The sequence below is a fragment of the Lagopus leucura genome, unplaced genomic scaffold (assembly GCF_019238085.1).
Source record: "Lagopus leucura isolate 7727_CA_CO unplaced genomic scaffold, USGS_WTPT01 Super-Scaffold_100004, whole genome shotgun sequence".
Classification (NCBI taxonomy): domain Eukaryota; kingdom Metazoa; phylum Chordata; class Aves; order Galliformes; family Phasianidae; genus Lagopus; species Lagopus leucura.
This window is the reverse complement of record NW_024962264.1, coordinates 15245506-15266274: the sequence shown is the minus strand read 5'-3', so window position 1 is coordinate 15266274 and position 20769 is coordinate 15245506. Positions and strand designations below refer to the sequence as shown.

General features: G+C 42.1%; 2 protein-coding genes across 2 annotated transcripts; one reads left to right on the top strand and one right to left on the bottom strand.

Moving 5' to 3' along the window:
* Window positions 1-1353: 1353 nt before the first annotated feature.
* LOC122179625 (E3 ISG15--protein ligase HERC5-like) lies at window positions 1354-20042 on the bottom strand (the record flags this gene model as incomplete). The annotated part of the gene is given in 24 exon segments (XM_042870533.1): window positions 1354-2479; window positions 3190-3289; window positions 3645-3828; window positions 4763-4836; window positions 5053-5119; window positions 5941-6107; window positions 6203-6340; window positions 8913-9038; window positions 9116-9214; window positions 10308-10403; window positions 11531-11688; window positions 12020-12200; window positions 12724-12826; window positions 13259-13318; window positions 14239-14336; window positions 14650-14726; window positions 15073-15218; window positions 15945-16075; window positions 16593-16684; window positions 17738-17959; window positions 18495-18571; window positions 19217-19349; window positions 19585-19879; window positions 19881-20042. Coding segments are annotated over 24 exon segments (3201 nt in total), but the record flags the coding sequence as incomplete, so codon positions are not given.
* On the top strand, window positions 4142-9494 carry PIGY (phosphatidylinositol glycan anchor biosynthesis class Y). Its single transcript, XM_042872226.1, has 3 exons — window positions 4142-4159; window positions 6170-6363; window positions 6762-9494. Exon 3 carries the CDS (start codon window positions 6916-6918, stop codon window positions 7144-7146), a length of 231 nt encoding a protein of 76 aa, XP_042728160.1. The 5' UTR covers window positions 4142-4159; window positions 6170-6363; window positions 6762-6915; the 3' UTR covers window positions 7147-9494.
* Window positions 20043-20769: the final 727 nt, after the last annotated feature.

The window sequence follows — 20769 nt, the reverse complement described above, 5'->3', positions numbered from 1 at the left end:
GCGTACCCAGTTTCCCCACTCAGCTATGCACTCTAGCACCTGAGGTGAGAGCCTGCAGTTTTTCTACACTGCTTGCTATATGGCAACTTTCTTAATATGCAACAAAGTCCTTTATACTGAGCTGGAATTTCATGAAAAACACCTAAGTCTTTCCTAGGAAAGTGTTCCTTTCCTAAAGAAATAAAGCACTGGGCCCAATAATCACTGCCAAAAAGGGTTTACTGTTTTTATATATAATAGGCATTTTGAAGAAGTAGCCTCCCTTTATCTTCCTTACTGGTCTCACTGATGCACACTATGTCGCAGTAGTATTTTTTGCCTACTGAGGTATAGAGTATTTCGCCTTACTTACATGTACCCTTGGGAAAATTACGTATTCCTGGAGGAATCCCTGTAATTTGAATATCCTTATATGTGACAAAGGGTATCACTGCTATGCTGTTTAGTCTATTTTCATTAAGCAGGCTTTGTACTTTGTTTCATTGCAAAGGCTCCCCTGTGGATGCACATGAAACACGGCTTTCAGTCTATCAGCACGCACGTTTTTAAAAGCTCTGCTACAGAGGTGAGACAACTGACTGAGGCTGCCAAGTCCTTTAGAAAGCCTAGCTCCTGGTTTCTTTTTCTGAACCTAGGCTCAATCCTCTGGGCCTTTGAGAGAGCAGAAAGAGGCCTGGAGGCACGGTTTTCTCTGAGACAGGCTGTGACAGTATGGAGGGAAAGGCTGCTGGGGCTGTCACATGAAAGCTCTGAGCAGTGTCCTTGAACTGTCCTCTGAGAAGTAGTATTAAAAAAAAAAAAAAAAAAAGTTATTTTCTCTGCATTCCCTGTACATTTCTCACCTGTCTTCAAATGACATATTTTCGGGTGCAACCTGATCTTGCACTGTGAGTTTTATCAACCTTAGCTTCAACTAGGGGCACTGCTGTGATACCCATACCTACAAACACACCAGTGTGTCTGGCAGATGGCAACAGGCTAGTTCCCTGAGTGTTCCTGGAGAAGCTTACAGTGACAGACCCTAACCTTTTGCAGCATGGGAGTAGAACACTTTATTCATCACTAAGGTGCAGTGGCTCTGGAGCAGGGCATTATGTGTAATGTACAACACAAAGTCTAGGTAGAGGAGGATGTGAAAACTGTCATCTTCTCGCTCCACATTTCTACATTCATATAAAGATCCTTCCGTATGAAATGTAAAAGACTTTGACTTGTTCAGTGTATGCAGTGCACCTGTCTGAAACACTTTTACACCAACCTTTGGTTCCCCTTGTGAGGGACTCACCCATATAAAGGATAGAAAATGGATATGCTGTCACACATAGGCAGTCACATAATGGAGGAACACACAGCCACGAGTGTAGAAATTTAATCAATCAATTTAGCACAGTAAAAGCCTTTGTTACACATGTATGTCCACTGACTATAAGAAATGCAAGAGGACTGCTGAAAAATCACAACCATTTTTCTCTAAATAAATACATATATTTTACATAAAGTAAAACATACAGAAAAAAATAAACCTCCTGCCTTTACATCCTGCCTGCTGTTGCTAAGTGTCAGTTTTGGCAGTGAGCTTCCAGCAGCCTCACAAGCCTCATGTTCACAAGATTCTGTAGTCAGAGCGTTCTGCAGGCCTAAAATTCTGGTTTATTAATTACCAGCCAACTCCCTAGAAGATGCAAATCAACACAACAAATATTATCACACTGACTAATAAAACATCCATTACAAATACAGATTTGTCCTGGCAAACTCTAGGAATGATCAAGTCCTCATCCAAGAACTTCTCTCAGATAACTCAAAGGCCATATTCAGGCAAGTACAGGCTGCTCCTCAATTCAAAGTTTGAAGGAACATGGTTCCTTACAGTTGGATTATTTTCCAAAAGAATCCTTAACTAATACAGATGAAAATGTTACTCTAGCTCCCTCTTGCAGTGATTACTGCTTAGCATATGCTAATTGTGTGTTTGGTAATGTACAAATAACAGAAACCTTACTGTTGAAAGCTCATCAACTAAGACTACTAAAGTGCAGGATGAGCATCTATTTAAATATAATTGGTTACCAAGTTGCTTCTTGCAAGGATTTAATAATCAATAAACATTCTCAATTGAATACACACACTCAATTGTTTTTATAAAGTGCAGTAAAAATAAGGCAGAATAGAAATCACTACACCAGAATAAATCAGGAAAAATACTACAAGTGAGACAACCACTTGTTTTCTTGTTTGTGCTTTAACATGCTTCTGACCAAGAGCTACCTCAAGCCAAAACCTTCATTGTACTCTATGGCAGAGAGTAATTTTTCCTCAAGTATTTCTTTACTGCTGTAGTTGGGGAGAAAGAGAGTGCAGCTGCAGGTCTGGGCAGAAGGATATAAATTATCTGGATCTTCAAACAGAGGGTCTTCAATAGAAAATACAAAATACTCTAGTCCAAAAGGAATGATTCGATCAGATCCTGATATAAAGGCTAAACAAAAGAGGGGGAAAGGGAAGCAGATTAGTAAATTTAAAGCAAACAAAAAAGAAAGAAAGAATGAATGAAAATGCTATTGAAAGATGAAAAACATGAAGGAAAGTCAGTATAAACATACAGCTATTTACATTAGCTAATTATTTGGCACTACTGAATTTGTACCTGAATATAATAGTCTTTTGCTGATTTATATTAAGTATAAACCTTTTACTTTTACTTATACAGACTTTGTGAATGAGAAAAGCCAAGCAAGGTTTGACTTTCCCCAATTAAAAAGGATGAATTAGCTTCTGTGATCCTCTGAGAAAGCTCAATGGCTCATGTCAGCATTAAAGTTGAGCCCTCTGACCAACAACTGATCTCTACAAAAGCAAGGAATAAACTAATTGCAAGGTCCAGGAGTGTGGGATGTGTTTAAGCAAGCCTCAAGGGAGATGAGAATGAATAGGAATGGGAGGGTGGTTGGACTAGATGATCTTGAAGGTCATTTCCAACCTTGTGATTCTGTGATTCTGTGAGAAAGGTCAGAACTGTGACTGTGCTATTCTTTGTGCCAATTCACTGTGGCATACACTAGAAAATGGGGGAAGGGGGCTGGAAGCACACTGAAAAGAGGTTTGGAAGTACAGTATTTTCATACACAAGCATCTCAATCTGTCTTGTGAGGGAGAGCTATAAGAAAGTTCAGAATGTCAAAATATTACCAAGAAATTTTTTCTTTTTTTCTTCTGTGAGCTTGTGAAACACAGACCAAAAATTCGTGATGGTTTGATGTGACTCTTTGTAGTGCACATATCTCACATTCTGTTGATAAGAAAAAATTAAAATTGGCCTTGCTATTTCTGTTTTTATTGAAAGCAGCAACAGTGTATCTGATAAATTTCATAATTCCTTCACAGGTGTTCAGATCCTCCTCATGCCTGGAATCTGGCCGTTCATTCATTTTTTTAAGACTGATCTTTATTACCCTATACTCTTGTACCTAGTGTAGTTTAGAAGTTGATCAGAACAATGATACAAATGATAAAAACACTCCCCTGAGCTACTATTTTTGTATTTGGGACTTAGGCATCCAATAATAGTACAGGACAGAAAGAGTTTATGCTTAGCAAACAGTTTGTGCGTAACAGCAAAAGGCCACTCTGCTTGTAACTGATACCTTCTTTAGCAGATGCCAGTCATAATTTGTGTGTCCCAGGAGAAAAGTCATGAGCTCAACAGGGAGAAACATCTTCCAGCTTTCAGCTGGGCAGCCTCTTGAAAAACCTCGCATAAAGTCTTCAAATGGTTTCCGTACCGATTCATTCAACATGTAATTCACATACAAGTCAACAAATTCCTTCCTGCAAAGATATTTTGATTCAAACAAGCAACACAAGAGGTGATTTTTGAAAAAGAGAAATATAAAGAACTTTCTTCCTTATTCTTTATTCCATACCACCTGCTCTACTGCTGTATGGGAACTGCTGAATCACAGCCTGAGCCTCTGATTGACCACCTGAGGCAAGCAATGAGTCAGTCATGGGAACACAGGTGAAGGTAATTCACCTGTGCTACCAGAAGGGGTGGAGCCTGGCTGCACCTCTCCTAGACCCATTTAAGTGCTGACTTCCTGCACTTAAAGAGATCCAGGAAGGATCTCTTCTTGGAGAGTACTGTGAGCCTACAACATTGGTAAGCATTTTCCATTTATTATCTTCCTGTTACAATAATCTTACTTAGCCTAGTATTTCCTGGATATTTCTTAATTATAACACCTGTATATTCATTGATTATACAACTGCCAATACAAAATCTTTACGGAGAGTAGTCACATGAACTTAAGCCACAGCCTTGTTCTTTGTACTTTGTGTTGAGGTTAATGGTGATGTAACATCTCATTGATAAATTCCTCTTCTGTTATGTACAAGGTATGTTTCATCTATGTAACTAAGGAAGAAATATTTTGCTGTTAAAAGAACTTTAAAAAGATACATCAAGTTGTTTATAATATCCCTGAATATGTTGTTCAGTGATATTTTATATGTTTATGAATTTCCCCACTAGGCCTGGTATGACTTTGTCATTGCTAGATGTCCCAGGATCCCTGTCTTATCCACTGCTTGCACAAACTGCTAATGTCTGGCATACATACAGCACAATCTGAAAGCACATGGCTTTTGCTGCTGGACTGAGACCAACAACACTGTTCAAGCTCAGTGTTTTCTAATAGCTATTTTCTATACATGGTATTTCATAAACACATAACAGACACATGATAAGAAAAATAAAACTGACCTGTTATGCTTAGTGACAAGAATGTTGGCACCATTTTTTTTAAGCTCAACCACAGAACCTCCTTCTTCCATTTGCTATACAAATAAAGAAAAACATCAGACACTAAATCTGTATTTAAATATTTATATATCTGTGTATGTGATAGCATATATGAGCTATATCTAGCACTTTTTCTTTCTATACCCTTGCTAGTTGGAGTTTATAGATAAGTTTTTATATCGCTTGTGATGGGATACTCTTTTGCCTGTTTTACATGCATGGCACATCTGAATGACACAATAGAGTCTTACCACGAAGGTCATCTGTAGGCTTTCAAGCTTATGCTCAGATTCTTCGTTCAAAATGTTCTTAAGGTTTCTTTGAAGAAAAAAAAAAAGGGGGGGGGGGAGAAATAGAGAAGGGACATAAAGATAATTTATTACAGTCAAACTGGCTGGAAAGCATTCTTTGGCAAGCAGTATTTAAATGCACATACGGATAGAACATCTGTACTCACACCAAGCCTTCATAAAGAGCTCTAAACTGAACTTGTATTCTTCTTATGCTGTGATCTGAGGGAAATGCCTTGACAGTGAAGGATGCAAAACAAGACTATCCCCATGCCCTTCAGGAATTTCATGCAGAGATCAATTCCAGTGGCAAATGGGCTGAGACCACAGCTTTTTCCTTTCAAAGATCATTTAATAAGGAATTGCATTGTCCATCAGTGGGATGATCCAGAATAACTGTTTCGTAGTGCAGTGTCTCTCAAAGCATTGCAGGCAACCTGACATTTTAGTCTACCGAGGGCTCTTGCCCTTTGACACAGTCATGGGCTCCAGGGAAGAGGTTGTGACGGGCTGTTTATAGCACTTGTGTGGAATGTTGTGCTTCAGGGGCTTACAAGTTCAGTGTTGTAGCAGCAGCAACTTGTTCTGCAATATCTGCCTGAAATATTTCTCAGCAGTGGAAACCCAGCATGTGGGCACATGCCTGCAGATTTGATATGCCTGCAGTATGGGTTAAAACTGTGCTTATGCATAAGGTCTACCTTGACATCATAGTGAAAACTGTTAGTTGATACATTAAAGTACTGCTTCCAAGATTGCTGTGTGAATCACCTAGCTTGAAGACCCGCTTCACATAAAATTAACAACTGCCTTAGGAATCTCACACCTTAGGACACTGACATTCCATACCTGCCAACTGCTGGTATCAGCTCCTCCAGGTCCTCCAGGGTCGGCTCGACATCCCGCATCTTCTTGAAGAGAACCCTGGGGAATGGTAAGGGAGTCTGGCAATGGTTATACATGGCCATTCCCAACAGGGTGCCCGCCAGCAGAAAGGTGTCATCGTGGCTTGACGCCTAGTCAAACAGGAACGTAAAAAAAACAGATGAAGTTACGCGCCTCTCTCTCTCTCTTCGAGCACGTCGGCTCAGGCGCAGTCGAGCAAGCTTACCTGCCTGGGGAACCAGACCAGCCTGGAGGGGAAGTGGCGGAAGATACCGCTCTGGGGATCGCAGAGGGCCTTGGCGGCAACTGTGAAGAGCTCCCGGCGCAGCCCTCCTCCTTGTCCTTCCTCGCCGTGGAAGCGCACCTGCGAGCCCGGCGACAGCCATGGTGAGAGCGGCCGAGTAGCGAGCCGCCCCGGAACCACAGCGCGGCGGCGGCGGCGCGCAGCCCGGCACGGCTCCGCCGGGCACCGGAGGCGGAGCGGCGGCTCGGGGTGGCGCCATGTTACGCGGCTGCGGGCGCGGCGTGGTGGCCGCGCTGCGGGGCGCGGCGGGGAGGCGCCGGGCGAGCGGGCAGGAGCAGGAACAGGGCCCCGGGCCGGGGAGGCCGCTGGAGCCGTCGCTGCTGCGCTTCTTGGTGTGCCCGCTCTCCAAGCGGCCGCTGAGGTGAGGGCTCGGGGCCTGCGAGCGAGCGGAGGGCCTGAAGGCAAAGCCAGCTCACTGACGCCTCCCTTGTTTTTGTTTTTTTTTTTTTCCCGTTTTTCTTTTTTTCGCTCGGCTGCCCAGGTACGAAGAATCGACTAACGAGCTCATTAACGAGGAGCTGGGCATCGCGTACCCCGTCATCGATGGCATCCCGAACATGATCCCGGAGGCAGCCCGGAAGACGCGGAAGCGGCCCCCGGCAGAGGGCTCGGAGCAGCCGTGAGGCGACGCGCCGATGGCAGGGGGCGGCCTGCTCCCCTCTCTGCCCACGCTGACCGTGCTCGTTCCTCTCCTGTCCCTAGCGGGCTTGTTCTACTCGGCCAGCGTGGATGAAACCTTCCCTCAGGGCTGCACCAGCACCAACAGCTTGTGTTTCTACAGCCTCCTGCTTCCTGTCACGATACCGGTTTATGTGTTCTTCCACTTGTGGACTTGGATGGGAATTAAGCTTTTTAGGCACAATTAGCACAGTGCCTCTGCTAACCCCCTTCTCTAGAGCAACACAGTTTGTTTAATTTAGCCAGGTCTCACAATTGATCTGAAACGTCTGTTGTGGCACTGGTGACTGTCAGCATTTGCCTGGTGGTGTCTGAACTCTATGCAGTCCTCTGCAATAAACCTGTTACTTAATTAATGCAAAGGAAGAGAAGGAGGAGGAATAACAAACGTTATTTCTTTCTAGTGTATCTCTTCAAGTTCTGCGTCTCTGGTGGCTACTGAAAATGTACTAGGGGGTAACCATCTGTGCTAGACAACTGCACCCTGACTGAAATAACATCAAATAATAAGCAGTGACAACATGGGGTGGTACGAATCTCTCTTTGGTTCATAAGCTTTGATATTGTTTGCCTTGGCCTGATGTATTGAAATGCATTTGTCTTAGTGTCAGAGGAATATAAAATAAATTAGCTTAATGTTTGATAACAGGCCTTGAGTTGAAGGAAGAATGTTGTTTGGATACTCTAGATATGTGTCGAGTATCTTTCTCCTTAACATTATCTCCTTCTTAGTAGAGAAGGAACAGAAGGTTCTTCTGCTGAATACTTCAGCTTTCCCTTTTCCCATTTACAGCAACGCTAGGGAATGGAGTGACGCAATGTCCTGTAACTGCTGAAAAGAATCAGAACTGCAGTACTGTGTTGGAAACATCGCAGATCTCAGCCAGTGTCTACTGGCAAGAAATTAACAAAGCAATTACACTGATCAGGCTGCTGCTGCACAATGAAAGACACCATGAAAGACACTTTTTCATGAAAGACATACTGGAGGGCTTACTCGAGGTAAGCACAGTTATCTGTCAGGGCTCTTTGTGCTATCAATGGAGAGGGGTTCATGTAGTGCATAGTACAGTGCACAGACCTTATTGCCTATGTTTAAAAAAAAACGACACCTTTTTCAGCTGACACAGTGAGAAAGAAAAAAGCAAAGGTAGCTCTAGAAGCCATCTGTGAATCTTCTAGATTATACATCTAGTATATACTTTTCCTTCATATACTGAAGGAAAAGCTCTGACAACTTGCTGGCAAGAAGGCTCACTTGGGAAGAACCAGAATTGGGTAATGTCTCACTCCACAGGTGCAATACCAAACAGCCCTTGTGTCAGTGACTGAGAACACAGGCACCTGGTCCCTGGGCTGAGCTCAGCTCAGCTCTGGGCAGGGAACCAGGTGTCCGGATTCCATGTCAGCCAACAAATTACTTTTGCAGGAAAGGGCTGGCACTGCAATACCTGCTGGCTACCAAAACCTTTGTACAGGGGAAACCACAAATAAAATCACAGAGAAACAGCAGCGTTACAATCAGCTTTTCCTCCCTCCTGGGGGCATTATTCTTCCTTTTCCTCCAGGCAACATCACCATGAGAGAGCCAGCTTTTTTTGGCCATGTCACTTGCTGGCCTCTAGTGCTGACAAGAAAGGTCTGTCCACCAGGTTTTTCATGCACAGCAAATTAGCCTAGTAAAGTGAATCTAGCAGTAACAGTACTGGAATTTGCCAATTGACTGGTTTCCTGAGCAATCCTATTACATTATTCCAAAGCAACTTCACAGTAAATAGCACTGCCAATTGCATTTAAATTATACCCACAATGCTTATTAGCTACCTGGAATAAGAATGTATGATACTGCTCTCCTGATTTACTTACGTCCCCAGCAGAACTTTCTTATAATACTTCAGAACGCTGCAGTAATAAATTTAGAGCTGAAGAAAAAATACATCGTTTGATGTCTTACGTTTAAGAGATGTGTGAATTGGCCATTGTTTGCATTTCTTAAATGATTCCAGATGTCATGCAGGAGGCATTCTCTTCTGACAGGAAAAATCCACTGTTTGTGAAATACGCTGGTTAAGACTGGATGCTGAAGAATAAAATAACTATTTGTTAGAAGTGTGCTTCTCTGTTCTAAATTGAGAAGGAGAAAAAGGCCATACTTACAATGTTGAAATATGAAGACAGTCTGTTGCGTTCTAAAAGATGAATCACCAGCTTGTGCTTCATGTTAAAAATGCAGGGATATTTAATCAGCACCGTCAGCTGAAATTGCAAAGATGAAAATAAAACGTCTGTTGATTTTCACTTGCAAAATCAGATTTAAGGGTATGTAGAGAGACTGAACTGCCATCCTGCATTTCTGAAACATGCCTTTGATGTGTATTTGTACGCTATACCAATAGAGGCACACTTTATAAAAGCAGGTTCTAAACATTTCAATGCGTGGGAAACCCTGTCTGAGAAACATCTGAAATTTTGCAGAACTGTCTGTGCAGACATTTGTGTTACAGTACCTCGGGAATAAAATAGAAAGTGATTTTAATAGCCTCTTCCATACTTGAATTAAATCAAAACACATAGAAAAAGTGTCCAGGATGCTCAAGTTACATGTTGTTGTTAAAAGCTGTTGGTTTTATTATTCACAATAATATCAGTAAGGTATCAGCATACAGAGTAATCTAGTGCAAGGTGATAGACTTCTAGTGTCTACTTGTAGTAGACACTTCTACTGTCCCATTTACCTTATAGTATTTCCTGTGACACTGGTTGCATTTGGTAGCTAATTTTCGTGCCTTCCTATCACCGAGAAGTGAACCATTTCACAGATTTTTTTGTTTATTATTACCACTGGTTTGTTTTAGATACAAGTAAATAGAAGTGCTCTATAGGGTTTGTCCATGAAAGTTTAAAGAGCCCTCACAATTATTCTGTTAAATAAATGGCATAACATGTAGAAGTATACAAGAAGCATAGTAATAATGCTTGGTGGTTCTATTTTGTACTCATTGCCAGTTTGAAGCAAATAGATCTTCTTAAGATGATAAAATCATAAAATCATAGAATGGTTTAGGTTGGAAGGGATCATTATGATTTTCTAGTTCCAACCCTCTGCCATAGGCAGGAACATGCTGGGAACAACTCTGGCATGCAAAACTAGGGGTTCATCAATGGAAAAGCACTATTGTAGCTGTTAAAATATTGAGATCATAAATGGCTTGATTTCTTTAGAACAGCTGGAGAAGTGGGGAAATGCACTGTTACTGGGGTGAAGTCTAGAGTCTTTCTGCTTATACTGATTTATTAAACAAAATAGTGAAATAAGCATTTTGTACTGCAGCTAAGATTTTATACTTACTGATATGCCCATGACTTGAAAACCACGGATAATCTCTTTCATTTCAGGTATATAGAAATCGTTGTCTTGTAGCTTGAAACCAGCTCTGGAGTTCACCTGTATTGACAGACACAGTATGAATGGGACTGGCAGCAGAGCTAGTGAGCTGTGCACCAGAATAGGATTAAGGAGTAACAGGGATCTCAGCAGAAATAACTCTGAGACCCAGCACAAAAATGGAAGCATAGAAACACTACAAGTAGCACAGCACTCAACAATGACAACTCACACACACACACGCAAAGAGTAAAAACTTACAGGAAAGCAATTTTCATTTACAACAAAGGCCCCTTAACAGAACTCCATCCTGAAGGATATTTTTTGTCCATCATGTTGCAAAAGAGTCTGAAATTTCTCATTTGCTTTTGTATTTGTTGCCTGGCAAAGATCTGATTTTGGAAACGAGTGACCATAAAAGGTTGCAAATGATGTTGCTGCTTACTAAGCAGTACTCTCCTGCACTTTTGAATTTTACCCAGTGGATAAATACATGCAAGAGTCTAAACGTTGAGGCCCAAATCTGCATTCTCAGCCAAAAGGGAGTTGAATACTGAACAAAATTTAGCAACTCTTACTATCTGTGAGCTCCTTCCTAAACTTTGAAAATCTCAGCAGGGAAAAGGATGTTTTATGAGAAGAGTACATCTGTTGTCCTCTGTCTTCCCTTTATTCATACAGGCTAAACATGCTCAAATTCTACTGGCTCACATAATTTCTCAGCTAGCAGACTCAAAAAGCATCGTACACTATTGCTGTGCTGTGCAAAACTGGTGGGCTGTCATTTTGATGCTGTGAGCAGTTCCTAAGGTGAGAGATCTGACAAGGGATTCTCACAAGTGAATAGGCGTGCTGTGTGATGAACAGCACAACCATAGCCCTGCACACGTCAAGGTATTTGCACTCCTTCCTGCAAGTGTCCCCTCCCCATCTGGGGCTTCAGTTCTTCACTTCTGTAGACAATCAGCCAGGCACAGTTCAAGAGCAAAATTTGGGGTATGTAGGTAGCATGACAACTCAGTTATTTCAAAGCCATGCGATGCAGAGCTAAAAAGAATCCTGAAGCAATATTGAGGAACCATGTTTCCTTGTAAGAAGGAAACCCAGAAAATGTAACAAATAAAAAGGATTAAAATATTCCCAATCATACTGATACATCATATCTCAGGATCCAAGCACCTTCTCACCTGGTAAAGAATCTGCAGTATTTGTAGGGTCTCTATTTTTTGTGGGTATTCCACAGAGCGATTGCGGAGAAGTTGAGTCAGAGAGTTCAGGGAAACCCTCCTAAATATAACAACCAGATTCTTGAAATGGTCTATTTCTAGATTTGACCACAGGCATTCTGTAAATAAAACAACAGCTAGTAAGATATCCACCACAGGTAACATGCAAATAATTACTATTTCTGGATGAAGTTGCATTTTCCCTTCTTATCAAATTAATAAAATGCTTAATTTCACACTACTACTAAGAGTTAGTAAGCCTCAAGCCAAGAAACAGGGCTTTTTTGTGCCTGCTTTTTCTGTAGTAGACCCCATATTTATATTTCTACCAAAAACATGTCTTCCAGGCTGAACTCTGGAATAATTTGCTTCTGCAGTATTATATCCTGCTCAACAGCCCCAAATGGCCAAACATGTAAATCATTCAATTCCATCAACTTCAAACCCCACCAAGAGTTTGCAGGTCCTTCTGCTGGAGCCTCAGGATAGCTTCTGCTAGCAGCTTGACAGTACTGTAAGAGCTGGAATTCTGTTGCTGCAGAAGGAAAGGCAAGATCAAGTAGACTCTGAAATTTTCAGGCGAAACAGGAGAAGACAATGATGGCAGTAAATTATCAATCTCCTTTTGAACCTTCAGAAGAAAAAGAAAAGAGAGAGAAAAAGATTAAAAATGCAGTTGAATTATGCCAAAATAATCTATTATTTAGGTTGGTATGGAATTCCTAGATTTTGTTCCCTTATCTTCCATCACACACTAAGTCTAGGATACTACCTTCAAATTCAATTCAAATTCAAAATCAGAGTCTTCGGATTGATTCTGAGTCACTCATTCATTCTTTATTTGCTCTATTAGAAGAAAGACTGTGATAAATCTCCCATAAATTCCGTTTGTAGAGAAGCTTGTCAGCTTTTTTGGGAAAGGGCTTGTTCCCTGCGCTGTGACTTTCATACAATCCCATCTCCTTAGTATATAGCTTCATTGGGAACAATAAACAAACTGTGCCTTCTCTTCATGAAGTTTCCTGAAAGTTTCTTTGTTTTGTTTGTTTTTGCTTTGTTTGTAAAAGACTGGGAAAATCTGAACTTCTGAGGGAAAGACAGACCCATAGTTTCTCAGTGTCTGTGTAGTTAGAATTCTTGTATCAAATCCTTACCTCCTGGTATACTTCTACGTTCTTGCTGATCTTCTTATAAAACTGTAGCACTTTAGTCATGTCTACACCTGAGGTTTCTTTGGAAGTTCTGAAATGTTTGCCTCTGTCGTGAAGGGAAAAATAAATTAAAAATTAAATCAAACAAACAAGCTGTTTTAATACCTGAGTGAATAGTGAAGCATCCCAACATTTGAAAACGTTTAGAAAAGTTAACCCCACAACTGCAGTGAGTACTGCTTCATCTGTTCTACAAAGATATTCTCACTGTGGAGTGACCTGATTAATATTTTGTCCTTCCTGTGTTGTGTAGTGATGCTCAGTTAATAAGAGACTTCCTGCATTTCACCCTAAAGTGACTCGAACTTCAGTGCTGGGAAGAGTTATTATGAACCCTTTGAGAACTGAAATACTGCCTAATAGCATTATCATAATCTGTCAAATGTCACTGTGGGATAATCTCCTAGAGTAAGAGCTTCTGCAAAAAGTTTTAGTAAGACTAGGGGGTAAAAACTTAATTTTAGTCAGCACACACTACCTTTTATCCAAGAAACTTCCGTTGATGCAAGCCTCAGATGAAAAGATCAGTTCGATAACCCTGAGATTAAAAAAAAAAAAAAAAAAGAAAAAACAAACCAAAGCAAGTCCTTTCAACATAAGCAGTACCTTCAGTGCATGAATTCCGAAAGAACAAAAAACCATATGTGCAAGTCTATCTGCACCTGACCATGTAAAACTTCTCTTAATAGCACTGTATTGAGAGCATTGCAGAAGGCATTTTATTTGTGGAGTCAGTGATCTTCAGAAAACCGTGTTTCCCATGCTTGACTTTATACTTAAAGCAGGAACAGTTATTATGTTATCATGTATAGTTGTCATAGGGAACCTCCTTGAGTGCCCTGTACCAGCCAGTGCTGTGCACAGGTGGTGGTTATGATAGTGATAACATCAAAACAAGTCAGGAGAGGACATGATTTTATTTGTTACACAGTGTGAAAGGCAATGCAGTGGAAGAGAGGAGGGATCTCTCCATGGATGGGATCTGCAATGCACCAATGGGAAATTCAGCTGCTGCGTGAAAACTGGATTCTCGGTAGGGAGGTAACATTTACTCATTACCAATACTCCTAGTTCTATTCTATCTGACTAAAACAGCTTCTTAATCAAGCATTTGCAGTTGGGCCTTGCTGTTGACATCTGGAAAGTAGTCTCTGTCTCCCTCATTCTTCTCGGTGCAGAACAACTTGGCCAAACCATACTAAAAGTGGTCAGAGAAACAGAGAGACCTGAAATGGTCAAGATTTTTAAATGCTCTTTAAATCATTCTTTAAATGTTGAATAGCTGTTGCTTATGTGTTTTCTTAGTGCAAAAACTAAGTAACGCGCTCTGCCACAAGATCTGGTCTCAACTAAATGATTGAACAGGAGTTTCCAGGAGTCTTCAACGAACAGTAATTTTTTTTCTTTTATCAAAAATCATGTGTTGGGGAAAAAAAAGTCACAAGGGTTCTAACTTACTTCTTTATACTCTTCCAATGTCGTGAACTGGAATTAGAAATCCATGCATTCACTTCTTTCCTACTCAGAGTGGCAATTCCATTCAAAGGATAGGAATTCTGCATGAAATGTATGAACATACAATGAGATTAAAGATCTAGCAGATTAATTTTTTTAAAGCTAATTACCATGATAACATTTCAACCTAAATATGAAAAAAATTAGTGGTCACCCAGCATGATCCAGATGCAAAAAATATAGAACAAATTTATAGTTGCAATACAAGTCAGTTTCTGGTCTCAAGCATGCAAAGAAGTGCAAAGAGACATATTTTAAGTTGGAGAACTAAAGGCAGTATGGAAAAATCAAAAGCTTCCATCAGGAATGTGAACAGTGGTCAAAAACTGAAGCTGTAAACAAATATACACATACCCTTTTCTTAAAGAGAAGATCAATGATATTTTCCTTTCTTTCTGTAGTAGTTTCAGTCATGTTTTGCGATGTGTTTTCTGTGAAAGTGTAAAAGAATTTTAATATGAACATCTGAAGACAGTCATTACTACATAGAGGTCAGTGCACAGAAGTGGCACATTTAAAAAAAAAAAAACAACTCAGTAGATGATGGTCTAAAATTGATTCTATGTGGCCATTACTCATGCTGATAAATCAAATAGCAAATAAATTTACACATTGCTAGACTGTGCTGGGACAATTAAGCCAGCATAAGATATAGTGTAAGCCACTGGAGGCCATCAGTTTTTCAATGAGAACAAGTAATCAAGAAAGCAAACACCTTCCCGTTGCCTGATGTGGAAGAAAGTAAAACAGATCATATGCATCTACAGCCATCGTTACCCTGACAGAATTTCCCATTATCCTCTGGTGAATTGATGGGCAGTGGTACCAACTGATTAGCTTTCCTCTCCCTTTCCAGCTGTCCTTGATAAGAACCAAATGAATAGACTTTGTCCAAAGATGGGACGTAGACCAAGGTGTGCTGCCTGTTCAGAAAAAGAATATTATCACAATAAGTTAATATCACTAAAATAGTCAGAATAAAATTTACAGACACATTGTCAGAGGGGATAGCTGAGGCTAGTCTTTAAAAGTGGGGGGTCGTCCAACTATAGTCTCTTTAACTGAAGTCATAGAACCCTTCCTTGCATAAACGTTCTGCAGTAAAAAAATAGAGACTCGAATTTTCTATACTGTCCTCTAGTGTTTGTGATTTACCCTGACTCTGCACACAAAATTAAACCACTAGGCCTTGCTAGTTTCCTTCCACTTTTTTCCATGTGAAACTTCTATGTTGCTGAGCCTTAAAACCCAGAAAAGTCAACTGGAGACTTTTTATGTCTCAGTTCCAGAAAGGTAGAATGAAACAATAGTTTTCACTATTCCTTGATTCTTTCTAAGGACCCATGTCTGTTGAAGTGAACGGTGACTTTTCTCACTCAGCCTTCTGTCCTTTGGAAACCAGTACACCCTTTGTTTCTAGAAATACCAAAAGCCAAGGGCTCCTAGTGTTTTTTTCAACTCTTTCCCCATTCTTGGTTTTGGCTGAGTTGTGACAGGAGGGCAGGCCGTGAGTGAAGAATGGACAATGACAGAACTGACCTACTGGAATACAGGGATTTAAACACGTTGGTGATTTCCCTCCCTACTGTTCTTCAATGATTCATCTGAGGCTCTGACCTAGAAGGCATTTTATTAAGGTACTTTCCCACCTTCCACAGGCAACCTGTGAAACTCTTGCTCCCCACAGTTCAGCCACCACACGAGGTGTTAATTCATTCCGGGTGGAGTTGTGACCCAGCTGGCCAGCCCCTCCTGCTCCAAAGGTATACACCAAGCCATCCTTGTAGGTGAAGAAACAAATAACTGCATTATTAATGGCATTCAAATGATCACCATTAAGAGTGAGACCCAGCAATACATTATACATTATACGGGCCTGGCCTCAGAAACATCCATGAATCAAACAGAAAAAGAGTTCACTTTGCATCAAACATAATCTTACATTGTTTATATGTTCAAATCCTTTAACTTCTAAGAAAAAACATTTAACTCCTGAAAGTAACTCCCTGTTGCTTAAGAATCTTACGTCTGTTAGCAAACCCTCGTGAATTAGATATTATTCACATTTTCTTAAGTCTCTGGCATGTTATGGAAAAAGAAAGTATGTTCAGAAAGTACAGAGAGTTGAACTGTACCCCTTTAATGCAGGATTCTCATTTGTTATCTCTCAGTGAGAGCTTGCATCCAGGTGACAGGAATCTGAGCAAAGGCCAATTTTCCCACTACCATAGTTAGCACACTGTTGACTGTAAGCAGGAGCTGCAGTTTCAATTTCTCTGTTTCAGTTTCAGACTCACCTTGGAAAGAACTGCAGTGTGGTCTGCCCCACATGAGATAAATACAGCCTTCCAGTGCTCTAATGCTTCAACATATGATGGGCAATCCCTGTCTGGAAAGAAAACACAGCATAGCTAAAGTGAAAGTGTACTGAAGTGTCTCACACAAATAAAGATTTAGTAAATACATTTTTAGCATTTTACACTGCTATCTTACAGCAATTCATGTATTTATGACTTCATTTTGAGTTGTTTTCTACCCTACACTACAAAAACCCTTTCTCATCAGTTCTGTCTTGTTCATGGTACTTTTTCTATTCAGTTTAAGTAAGTTTGAAATAAAATGCAGCACTTTCATATTTGTTTGTCAAAAGGTACTTGGCTTCAAAATATCTGATTTTCCAGGAGCTGGACATACTGACATTCCAGTAATTTCAGGTCCTATCTGGCTAAGGCAATTCTGCAGTAGCCTTCTATGTTTGAAGACAAATTATTCTCCCACCTTATATTCACAGAAAATTGCAGAAATTTCTTTCATGCAAGACTGCCTGGAGATATAATAGGCCTAAAAAGAGATCTCTGAAACACATAGTTTTATGGTCCCAGCCTATTCACTTGTTCATATAAAATGATCATAGAATCACAGAATCTCCTAAGTTGGAAGGGACCCGTAAGGAACATTGTGTCCAACTCCTGGCTCCATGCAGGACTACTAAAAAATCAAATCCCATATCTGGAAGCATAATCACTTCCTGAACTCTGGCAGCGTGGAGACACAACCACAGCCCCAAGCAGTCTGTTCCAGGGCCTAACCACCCTTTGGTGAAGAACCTTTTCATAATCCCCAACCTAATCTTTCCCTGACACAGCTCCATACTGTTCCCTTGGGTCTTGTTGCTGTCACCAGAAAGCAGAGATCAGTGCTGCCAGGAAGCTGCCAAATTTTCTGCAGAGATAACACATAAATGCCTTGTCCCTGCATGCATTTCCTGGTCAGTATGCAGCAGCTTCAAAAGAAAAAACTTATCCAGCTATACTTTCTTCCCAAGTCTCTGCTGCCCACTGCTGTTCCAGGCAGGCTTAGCATTCCTGAACCATTTCTGTGCCTGTGAAAAAAATCATCAATCTTCACACTGCTTTGCTCTCAAACTGCTTTCTCTTCATACCTTCTGTGTGCCCGAGTCCCAGCTGTCCAAAATCGTTCTTTCCCCAGGAGTACACAGCTCCAGAGAGTGACACAACAACACTGTGAGCTCCTCCAGCAGCAATTTGAGCAATTGGGATGCCCTGTAGGCCTTTCACCAGCTGCGGCTTGGTGATGAGTGGGTCTTGGCTCCCCACTCCAAGCTGTCCATGGGTATTCAAGCCCCAGGCAAAGAGATGACCTCCTTCATGCATGCAATAACAACAAAAAAAAGCACCATATCATTGCCTTCTTTGAGTCTTAGTACTTTGAGAGTGAGAATCAGTGCTGGTTTCAGAGATCTAGCTCCTAGGTGAGACCACAATCAGTATTTACATCTCTCTGTGTCCTTCCGTACCCTTCAAGACAGATCCATGCAGCCTGTATAATTCACCAAAGGCTGTTACCACTTCTGAACCCACACTTTCAATAAGTTTCCAAACAGAGAAGAGTTCAGGCTTATAAACGAGCGGATCTGATGAGTGTAGAGAGAGGTGGACACATTTCCTCTCCACAGCAAACCTTTGAGGAGAGGTAGTGCTAAGGAATTAGAGAGAACTGCAAGTCCTTAAGCATTAGGAAGGAAAGCTATCTGACAGCAAACACAATTTGTCCCCTGCTTATTGCTAATTGCTCACGGATGGTGTCACTAACTACTGGCTGTAATTCAAACATTCCCTTCCGAGCAAGCCAAGCAAATGCAACTTTCATTTGGAGGAAGAGTGCATAAAAGAGGCTACCTGCAGACAGTGCCATGGAATGATGATCTCCACAGGCTATTTGAACAATATTGTGGTTTCCCAGTTCTTTCACCAGACTACAAAGATAAGGAAAACATACCAAATCAAAACAGATGTTGTGCTATCAGACAAAGTAAAAGAAGAAAATATTCTGCTCACCATGTCCTAGCATGTTTAGAAGTATTTACATAGGAAAAATATTGGTCATCTCTCAGTCAATTCACTCTGCTACTCCATCCTACTCCATCCTTCTTCAGCTGCACAAACTGATCTGATCACAGTTGGCACCAGAAGAAGCTTGAACAGCATCAGGCTTATCCCTGGACAAGTTAGCAGAACATCCAACAAGCCAGCAGTTGTGCCAATTTTACAAGCTGGTTAACCTCATAGACTAGTGGCAAGGTTCAGGTGGGTTTGGTCTTTTACACACCGCTTTCCCAAGCCACGTGTCATTTGCATGGCATTTGTGGGACTGGTACGTCTACCAATCATTACTAAGTTTTGAGAGGAACCTGTAACAACTGCATCTCAGTCAGCTCAGATCTTGGTATTAATCTCAGAGTCAGAGCAATTCTTGCTGAATAAAAATGAAAAGAAAGTTTTGGGTTCTAGGAGCCTGAGAGTTTCCTCTTTACATCAGGATTATGCCTAAGTTTCTTGAACATTACTTTCAGGAAGAGTGGGCCATTTTCTCTGACCACTGCCCTGTGAAAGCTTCTTACCTTGATTTAGAGGTTTTGCCTGGAGCCGTGGTCCACTCTTCATAAAGCTTCCCATTACAGGAGTAAATGAGAACATGTGTCTCATCACAGTTCGAACACCGCACCATCTCTTCTCCCTTTAGCTGCACGGGTTCTGCAGACCAAGCAGAGATGAGCACATCGTGGGGCTCCTTAGTCATTTCTGCTCCCTCCTAAGCAGTATTTTCTCACGTCCCCTGGGGCTTCAGCATCCCACTTTGCTGCACACCTCGGTCGACCTCTAGAAGACACTTCACCATCTCTGCCTGCCGTGCCACCGGCAATAAAAGCGACCACCCCTCACGCACACCGTGCCTCGTCCCGGTCCCTTCACTCACCCCGCCGCGCACCTCCGGCATCAGGCGGCCTCCGCGGGGCCCCGCTCCGCCGCCCGCTCTGCTGCCGCCTGGCCTGCCGCTGCCGCTGCCGCGCTCCCGGCATCCCGCGACGCCGACCGGCCGGAGCCCGACTCTCGCTTCCCTGCGGACAGCTCCCGCGCTGCGTCCCGCCCCGCCCCGCTGGGGAAACGCGAACCGAAAGCTGGCCGTGCCCCGCTGGGGAAATGGAAACCGAAAGCTGGCCGTGCTCGGATAGCCCTGCCCGCCGTCGCCTGCCGCGGGGGTGCCGAGAGCGAAAGGCCCTCGTTTGGTTTCTCCCGCGCCTCTGATTTCTTAAGCTGAGCTCATGAATGTGGCTGCAGAGTCCCAGCTCTGGGACTCCGGCTGCTACAGCCCGACTTTTCTGCCACAGAAGGCGATGGGAGCTTTGCTCTGGTTTGCAGTGGCAGCAGGAGGAGAGCAGGTGCCAATCAAAGCAGGCTCTGGATGGAACCATGTGATACGTGAACCTAAATACAAGCTCATGCAGTCTGAACTCTTGAGCTACACGTGTCCAGCACAGCCACGTACTGACTGTACATCTGCATTACTTCTTCTGGTGAGCATTGAGAGAATGTTAGAGAAATGTGCCTGGATTCAGAAGCTTAGGATAGAGCTATGCTGCAAATGCTCCTGCAGCTGTTTTGGAAAACATTTATGGTTCCGTGCATGGAAATTTGTACATCTCTGTTCATGCTAGTGCAGAGCAATCAATCTCAAAACAAATTATTGGTGGGACATACGAGAAGGATATTATGCACCAACGAACTTGAAGTGGATAAAGGTGCAGCAGTAGTCTCATAAAGGGAAAAAAATACAGATTAACATGATTTGTTATTTGGTAGTCAACTCTTCGAAAGGGTAGATAACAGCAGGACAAAGGGAAATGGTTTTAAGTTGAAGGAGGGAAGATTTAGGTTGGATGTCAGGGGGAAGTTCTTTACAGAGAGAATGGTGAGGTGCTGGAACAGCTGCCCAGAGAGGTTGTGGATGCCCCGTCCCTGGAGGTGTTCCAGGCCAGGTTGGATGGGGCCCTGGGCAGCCTGGTCTGGTATTAAATGGGGAGGTTGGTGGCCCTGCCTGTGGCAGGGGCATTGGAGATTCATGATCCTTGAGGTCCCTTCCAACCCTGACCATTCAGCGATTCTGTGATTTACA